Source organism: Corvus brachyrhynchos, unplaced genomic scaffold (genome assembly GCF_000691975.1).
Source record: "Corvus brachyrhynchos isolate BGI_N302 unplaced genomic scaffold, ASM69197v1 scaffold325, whole genome shotgun sequence".
Taxonomy (NCBI): domain Eukaryota; kingdom Metazoa; phylum Chordata; class Aves; order Passeriformes; family Corvidae; genus Corvus; species Corvus brachyrhynchos.
In genome coordinates, this window is record NW_008238356.1 from 1357941 (window position 1) to 1367180 (window position 9240).

The window sequence follows — 9240 nt, forward strand, 5'->3', positions numbered from 1 at the left end:
TTTTAGGTATATTCTCCTACTTACCATCACATTTTTGAGTTGCCTCATTCTGTTTGTGGCCAACAGGACACTTGCACTCGTATGAACCTACTGAATTAATGCAGTTTCCTCCTTGGCAGACTCCAGGGATAGCCTGGCACTCATCAACATCTGCAAACACAAAAAAAGACACAGATCTCATTACCTGACATGAGATACATGAGTTACTTTCAGTAACTTCCTGTTGCACTTCATTAAGTTCTACTTACACTTCAAATTGTGTTGAGGTATGGTTTTATTTTTTTTTTTGTTCCCAGCTCTAATTTGGTTACAAATAAACCACCCTGTGTTTCTGCAGCTTTTTATACAAAACTATCTAGGAGGACATCTTTCCTGGTTGGCTCCCTTAGGACCTGTACCATGAAGTTACCATCCCGGTGTTTCAGGAATCTTCTTGACCTGCTTGTTCCAGTTGTGTGATGCTCCCAGTTAACATTTGGCAAGAATATGGAACTCTTTTTCAGGAGGATGGTCAAAGCTCTTATAAGGCATTGAAATTCTACCTGAGTTTGTGGATTATAGGACTTTGTCAGTTTTTATTCGTCCTGGTGCTTGTGCTATAGATAAACCTATGCTATTGGCCCTGTCCATCCACCTGCTTTTCCATTTAAGCAAGTATAATTTCTCACAGTCAAGGAAGAAGGCAAGCACTTCTTGCAGGTTTGGGGTTTTTTTCCACAACCATTGGACTTGGGTTTAAGTACATTTGCTGAGAAGTTTGCATTTTGTTCCTGAATACGTGGTGATTTAGCCATCACACTACCATGTCCAAAATGCAACAGTTAGATTGTAAATAGATTAAGGACTTTATCAAAGGCATAGATTTTCTTCATTGTTTTTTTCCTGAATAACCAGTGCTTGCTGCTGTTTATTTACTCGGAAATCAAACATTTCAACTCTGAAGTACTTTAAGGAGTGGGGGGGCTGGGCTGGCTGCTCTCCAGAGATTCCTTTCAACCCTAATTATTCTATGATTCTGTGAACCTTGACATGACTTAGCAACATCTAGAGAGAAGATGGTTCCACCTTTTATTGATACACAGCCCACCCAGCAGCTCCCTCCCAAGTAAAACACGTGGCGTTTGTCTTCTGACCCCTGGGCTTCAAAATGCATTTATCACACACAGCATGCCCGTGCCTTTTGTCACTTATTAACACTTAAATTAAGTTTCCTGTGTCAGCAGATCAGTTGTTAAAAAACCACTATGTGTCTTAAACCGTTTTAGAAGTTGAAGATGTCAAGGAATAGGGAGCAGCAGCAGCAGGCAATGAACAGCTCACAGAAACAGAAAAAGTATCTCTGGGGCCTCGAGGTGAACCAAGTTTTAAGCTCTATTGGTTCCTTTAATTTCTTTCAGTTCTTTTAGGAAGGCAAATAGATGTTTAGCTTTGCTGAAGCCTGAAAAGCCAATCCCAGTGATGGAATGCAGTGCTTGTCCAGTGAAGGAAACACAAATGGAACCACTATGAAAGGTGAAGTCTTTGAGTCACAGGCATTCTCCTGGTTTTTTCTGAAATTGTGCGCTATCTATTCTTCATCGTATTTCAGTGTAAAGAAAGCAAGCATATTCAGCTTTAAGGTTAGCCTAAAAATATACACAAGCTACAAGATTGATGCTTTTTGTCATGCATCATGTCTTGCTGAAAACCCAAGTTTGTTTTAATATATTATTGGCGTTTTGGGACTGAGAAAAGCCAAAAAGAACAAAAGTATTTTATTCAAAGGGCCTATTTTATCAATTGCTTCCTAAATGCTGGTTTAGGATATAAGAAATTTTTTTCCTGAAAATAAAAGCAAATTGAGATGAGTTTTTTTTTTTTTTTTTTTTTTTTTTTTTTTTTTTTTTTAGTATCTTTGACAGTTAGGCTAAAGCACACTGGAGTTTTAGCACTATTAACTATCCACTTACTCACACTTTTAAACCTCAGCCACATTAACACAAGAAGCTTTTTACCATAAACAGCAAATTTGATTAATAACTCTTTAGAAACAGTGCGATATACAAAAGTTCAATATGTTACAGATTAAGTGGAATATTTCCATGTGCTCATAGTCTAACATTTGGTAAGTGAAAAAAGACTTTATGCTTTTGCAGAGTTTTCTCTGCAAAATGCCTGCGGGGTTTGCATAGCTACCTTTAAACACGCACCTTCCCTTTCCAGTGTGTGGGCTGTTTCCCAAAAAAACTCTGAAAACCCAAAAATCTCAGGAAAAATAAACCCACTCAGATGATAGCCACAAATTTTGGAGAGTTTTTTATTTACAACTAACTGTTGTAGTAACAACAATTATCCAAATAAAAATTTTTCTCTTTAATTCTGCCTGGAATATATATGGGGATTTTCTTTGTAATTGATTTGGCATGTGGGAACTAAAACGTGAATTGGTCATGAGTATAATGGAAAACTCTTGGTACTTCCTCTACCTCTTAGAAAGCAGAAATACTGCACACAACAGAAATAATACCAAGATATTTCTCCCTCTTTTAATAATTATTTTCACAACAGCAGGATGTGATCCTAGATGACACTGTCAGTATTTTCAGTAACTAAGACACATTAATACCAAGCACTAGATTACAAAAAAACCCCATCACTCTTCATTGTGAACTTGAACCTTCATCTGTCTTCTCTCTCTTGTCCAGTCCACATCAGTGCTTTTAATATTTAGACAGTGTATTCCTACTACAGAACAGATTTTTTTGGATGTTATCTCCTGTAATGGCTATATGCACTTAAAAATGTCAGCAACAGCAGCAGGAAGAACAACTGTCCTATTTTCAAAATCCACTCAGCCATCACCACTTTTCTCTCCTTAGAGCAAAAATGTAACTGTCTGCAGGGAAAGGGTGTAGGCGGGAAATGGGACTGCTGAGGGATACAGGGAGGAGCTGAGAAAACGTCCAACTCAGGATTCTGCCATTATGCTGCTCCTAAGGCTATGTAGCAGTGGCAATAAAGTTTACTGAAGTGGAACACTGAAGTTCCTCCTACCTGAATTCTTGGAATGAGGGATGTCTGAACAGCTACAGTTCCTGTTTAAGACATGACTGAATAGAAATTTCTGGGGGGAAAAAAATGAAACACAACCAAACAATTTGAATTGTGATTGTCTTTGCTTCTCTTAGATTTTTTAAAACCTGTTCATGGTAATAATGAAGTAAAAGTACTACTACAATGCTCTATACAAGAACATAATCCAGAAAATATAATAAACCCTCCAAAGGCACTAAAGACCCATTTAAGATTGAATCATACAAATCCTTTGAAGAGTAGGAGCAACTTCCTACTTAGACTAAGCTATATCTTGTAAAACTGACACCAAATACATGCTGAAATTATGACCCATTTTCCAACAGCAAGGCTTGCAAGTTCCACTGATTTTGAGTTGTTCATACCAACTCCCAAACCTGGCTATCTACTGATGTCAGCATTCACTTCAAAAATGCCAAGCATTTAAATTATGGACTGAGTGAGCCTGATCTGATACATTACAAAGGTAGTTTTACTGAATATCAAAGGGGTTTGTGTTCCTTTAATTAAAGTCTCTGTAAATCTAATGTCCTCAACAGAAAGAAAAGCATTAAAAAGCATGTCAGATACCTCTATTTGTTTCTAAAACCATCAGAGAAAACATTTGGTTTCTTCTGACCTTTCTGTTGAGGATGGCAGAGCACCAGAACAGGCTGCACAGGGAGGTCTGGAGGCATTTCAGCCTCTCATGGACACACTCCTGTGTCATCTGCTCTGGGTGACTCTGCCTTGGCAGGGGGTTGGACTGGGTGATCTCCAGAGATCCCTTCCAACTCCAACGATTCTGAGATTCTGTGATCTTGTTTCAACAGACTCTGCACTGTAATGTGGAGTTTGGAAAGGTAAAAAGTGTCACATCCTGCAGCAAGGTGGCCTGATAATTCATAACAGAGCAGACATTGTGCCATCAACCTGCTCACACCACAGAGCTTAAGTCAGGAGGAGTGACCAGTACTCAGAGCTTAAAAGAAAATGTCTCAATTGCTGGAAGTAAAGGCAATGATTCTGTGAAATAAAGAAATTCTGTCTCTCCTTTTCCCTGAAGAAAGGCCAAGCATTTTTCATCTGTGCCTTGCCATCACCTTGCAACACTGCATGCTAAGCCCAGCTGACACAAATACAATCCGAGCTTCCTATTTAGCAGTTATATGTCAAAAATGTAGCAAAACTTATGGCTGTTCAAACTTCCTTTGTTTATCCATCACACAAAGTAGACTACCACATGTTTCTATGTTTCCCAGTGGAATTCAGCAATGTGGTTACGTGGGTAACTTAAAACTATTTGCCACAGGGAATAAACTGTCAGAAAAAGAAAACACAATTATTGTGGGCATGGGTGCTAAAGAGCACCACTGATCTCTCACATAATTCAAATGAAGCCCCAGAAGCTGTGCCAGGGTCAGTCTGGCAGAGCAGTTTCAAGGACCCTTTGTATGTGGCCAAGTCATACAATGGAGCTTGACTTGGAGATTGCAACATGCGCCTCTTCTGTAGAAAACTGTTTCTGTTCATGACATTTTTATGAAAAGAGTGTCTAAAACATACTAATCACTTCAAGATGAATGGCAAAACAGAAACTGTTGCATGCAAGCAGAGGCCTATCTCTGACATATAAGGAAAAGCAACATCAAATATTTTTCCTTAGTGTTGATCAATAATCACTTCTTTCCAGGCCACTTATGTTTTGTTCTCTACGTACAGCAGCAAAAATCTGGAAGCAGCAAAGCACACCCGTATTTTATCACAAGACACAGACCACACACAGGGAAAACAGTGATGTTGTTTCAAGGGGACTGCAAGGTTTCCAAGGTGATTGTCACAGGCAGAGTTTCAGTGAGAGGCTCACCTTGGCAGGCGCCAGTGCGGATATTTGGGATGAAGCCGCGGCGGCAGGGCTGGGGCTGGGCAGGGCACATCTCGCAGGGGTGGCCCCATGCACGCCCCATGGTGGCACAGCACAGGGACTTGGTGCAGATAATCCCAGTCAGCTGGCCCTGGCACATCTGTTTGTTCACTTGTGTGAAACACGGGCCTGTCCTGTAATCTGGGGGCGAAAAAAGGGAAAGTTCACTGTATTATACAAGGCACTGTACTAGTAACTATAGAAGGAATTGTTTTTTCATCCAGTAGATACCTATATTAAGAAAATTCCACGGAAATTTAAGCCATATTACTGCTTACAGAAGTTGCATGACACCTTCCATTGAAGGTAATGATTTTCACGAGGTGAGCCTACCTTTCAAGTTACTTCTTTCTGAAGGATACAAGTAAATAAAAAGCAGCTGGACACAAAACTGCTCTTGAGCATTGACAATCTATCCACTAAAATCCACAGTAAGCAAAAGAATTTTACGAACAAATAAACAAACAAACAAACAAACGAGAAGATCAGATTAAGCAAACAAGGACTGGAAACTGGTTTTCTTGTTCCTAAGCTACTTCATGGTGATTTATGAGAAGGAGCTACAGACCACAGCTGCCACACATTTTTTCACTCCACATTGATCAAGATCCATGACAGAGAGTGTCACAGAATCATCATTCCTGTTGGAATGCCTGTTGCAAAATAGTGCTATCTAGAGAGGACTAATTGGCAAACCACCACTTATTTTCAGAGGAAAACCATGAGACAATAAAACCTCTCCAAGCCATACGCAGTACACTGAATAAAGCAGAGAAACAATATGAAAATACACTTCTAGTAGAATTCCTGTGAATAGTTAGTTCATGAAGTTTGAACCTGTAGAAAGAGAATTTTTTTTACATTATGGGTCAACACAAACTGGGTTCAACAATTAACTGAAATTCTCTAGGAGTGAATAAGGAACAGATGGTTGCTCTAAGCCAGATTTCACATCCTTGTGGAAACTCTTTAAGAGTGAGGGGAAAAAAAGAAGAAAATGCAAATCTCTCACTCAGTCACATGAAAGAAGGCACAACAGTGGCACAGTAAGCAAAAGAATTTTACAAACAAATAAACAAACAAACAAACAAACGAGAAGATCAGATTAAGCAAACAAGGACTGGAAACTGGTTTTCTTGTTCCTAAGCTACTTCATGGTGATTTATGAGAAGGAGCTACAGACCACAGCTGCCACACATTTTTTCACTCCACATTGATCAAGATCCATGACAGAGAGTGTCACAGAATCATCATTCCTGTTGGAATGCCTGTTGCAAAATAGTGCTATCTAGAGAGGACTAATTGGCAAACCACCACTTATTTTCAGAGGAAAACCATGAGACAATAAAACCTCTCCAAGCCATACGCAGTACACTGAATAAAGCAGAGAAACAATATGAAAATACACTTCTAGTAGAATTCCTGTGAATAGTTAGTTCATGAAGTTTGAACCTGTAGAAAGAGAATTTTTTTTACATTATGGGTCAACACAAACTGGGTTCAACAATTAACTGAAATTCTCTAGGAGTGAATAAGGAACAGATGGTTGCTCTAAGCCAGATTTCACATCCTTGTGGAAACTCTTTAAGAGTGAGGGGAAAAAAAGAAGAAAATGCAAATCTCTCACTCAGTCACATGAAAGAAGGCACAACAGTGGGGTTATGGCTACTCCAGCTACTATTCCATCCTCTTTTTTTCCTATCAAAAGCAGACTCCAATAGCAATGTGTGGGTCACACATTGCCTTCCATGGACTTTCATTAGGGTGCAGCTGGTCTCACAACCAAGCTACAAATGGGACAGCCCTTACTTTCTATAACTTCATACTTTCACTCTGAAGAAATAAGAACTTTGACATCTTCAGAATGGAAAAAAAATGGTTTTCCCAGTGAGATGTTATACTAAGCTTCCTGGGCTCTTAAATGAAAGCTCGAACAGAAATCAATGTTCTGCTTTCTATCTTTGGTAAGGGTCACCCAGGTATCAGTCTGGGAAAGACTTCTGCACAGTTGTTTATACATATTGGTAGTCAATTTCAGCTGGGCTGTTCACTTTAAATAAAGTCAACCAAGTTCACAAGTACCCACAACAGAAATGCCTGACGATAAAAGGAGATTAGAAGATCTCAAATACTCAGTAAGGCCTGCAAACTTTAATATTTTTTGATTATCAATACAAAATAATCTTCAAAGTTATACTTTGCCCATCAAGCAGCAAATATTGGACTTTGAGTAAAATAAATACATTATAAAAAGAAAATCCTGTCCTTGCTCCATACGCTCAGATGGAATTCAGTTCTCCGCGGGGGAATGCCCTCTACAGTGAAATCAAATATTGACTTACTACACATCTTCAGATTTCCAACACTTGCCTTCAGCAGGTCTGACAATCATGACATCCCAGCTCACTTTGCAATTCGCGTTCAGGAAATAAGTAGTTCTGCTGGACAGTATTGTGTTTTTATAGCAGCAATTCTCTGAGATACAATTTTCTGTAAGACCAATCTTTGGATATCACAGTAGGAGTAGAAATTCAAAGTATGTATTTCTCTGTTTAATGGCTGGGGACCCACAGGAATATTCTGGCCAAAGATACTCCACATTAAGAAGTTTGGAATTCAATCAGAGGAAATTAAACTTCAAACTCAAACTAGAGTTGTGAATTGTATCTGAGTTCCACTACCATCCCATAAGACTCAAAATGATTGTGTGTAAACTCTGCCAAAATTAGCAGTGAAAAGTTCAGTTTAAAGAGTGTGTTCGAAAGGAAGATTAGAGAATATAACCAAGCTCTACAGTGTGTTTGTTCAAGAGAATATGAATGAGTCAGGTACAAGAAGGAGTGATAGCAATACACCTACTGCTTACTATATCCTATTAATTAGAAATATATGCTCTGGAAACCTATGCATAAGTGCCTACCCATGCCTTAATAAACAGAGAACGCATTAATCTAATGTTCAGATTCTGTAACCAAGCAACATTCATCAGCACAAGCCTGCAGCAAGGTATCTATTCAGAAATATGTTTTATAATAATATTCCTATTTTAAAATACTACTGTAATTTAAAATATTATCCATAAAAAGTGCACCCATTAAAAAAAATCTTTATTCGTTCAGTTTGTCCAACATGAAGCCCAAATGCAAAGAGACTGACTAGTGGCTGCTCTTCTATCCTAAGAGGAAAGTGTAGCATTTTAAAATACAAAGTGAAGGCAAGCATGTTCAGGTTAATGGTAAATTTCAGCTGTTTACACAAAGATCTGTAGTCACACAGTAAATTTTTACATGTGGGAAGCAAACACAGTAAAAGTAGATGCTATTTTGAAGATACTTTTTTGCTTCAAATGAAGCTGTGGATTTGTTTCAGGAATTGTTTCACACAGCCAGTCAGACTACATTATTGCAGTGGTTGATCAGACTTTAAAAACTCCCATTTATGAATCAATCATCTTTTCCATATGGGTTTGCTTGTCTTATTCTTAGGTGTTTCTTCATTTGTTCCTTTGCCAGCACTGCTGATGGAATAATTTTGCCAGAAAGAACATATGTTGAACATAAGTTATAAATCATTTGTCATTCTAGAAAGAGAAACTGCTTTGGTGAAAGAAAGTGATCTTCAGCACATGTGTTATACAGTTGTTTTTTTTAACTTCAGAAAATTATACTCAATATGCACCGTGACCTGAAGAATGAAAATCTTTACCAAAAATTCAAATTGTTAATGTAATTAAATTTAATGAGGGGTACTTTTTTCCTGGCATCAAGAAAAAAAATCAAACCATGGACTTTAACATTTAACTATGCTGCAACATTTCTATTCTGTCATAAAAGTATGTATTTTGTATTCTTAAATGGGACTATTCAACTATGATGGTTGTCGGGATTTTTTCCATTAATTCCTTTTTAAAATTTAATTCTACATGTAATTAAAAAAAAAAAAAAAAAAAGCCAGTTGACAGGAGCCTGAGACAAGGCGTAGCAACTTTAAGAACTCCAGTCTTGGGTATGGTCCAGTATCCATCTATTTTAGTTTTTTGCCTGTACCTCTGGCCAAACAAATGATTCAGATAAGGTGTTGTCATAGCTTAGCAAGCATAGTCCCGGAAGGGACGTCCTTGCTAAGGGGTGCTTACAGTTTCCTCTGGGAACTGATAGAACCTATCAGCTGGCCAGTTTGAATATGGACAATTCTCTAAGCCACTTAAAGTGTGATCACCTCTGTGATCCACATTTAAGAATAGGCAAACTCCCCCCCCAAGCTCT

The 9240-nt window shown here is 38.3% G+C and overlaps 1 protein-coding gene across 1 annotated transcript in view; it reads right to left on the bottom strand.

The window, feature by feature from the left end:
• Window positions 1-9240, bottom strand: part of FBN2 (fibrillin 2) — a 120567-nt gene that overhangs the window by 90088 nt on the left and 21239 nt on the right. Inside the window, exons 7-8 of the mRNA XM_017735475.1 lie at window positions 4919-5116; window positions 25-150 (exon numbers count right to left, since the gene is read on the bottom strand). Coding sequence (XP_017590964.1) covers window positions 25-150; window positions 4919-5116 — 324 coding nt within the window. The remainder of the gene's footprint in view (window positions 1-24; window positions 151-4918; window positions 5117-9240) is intronic.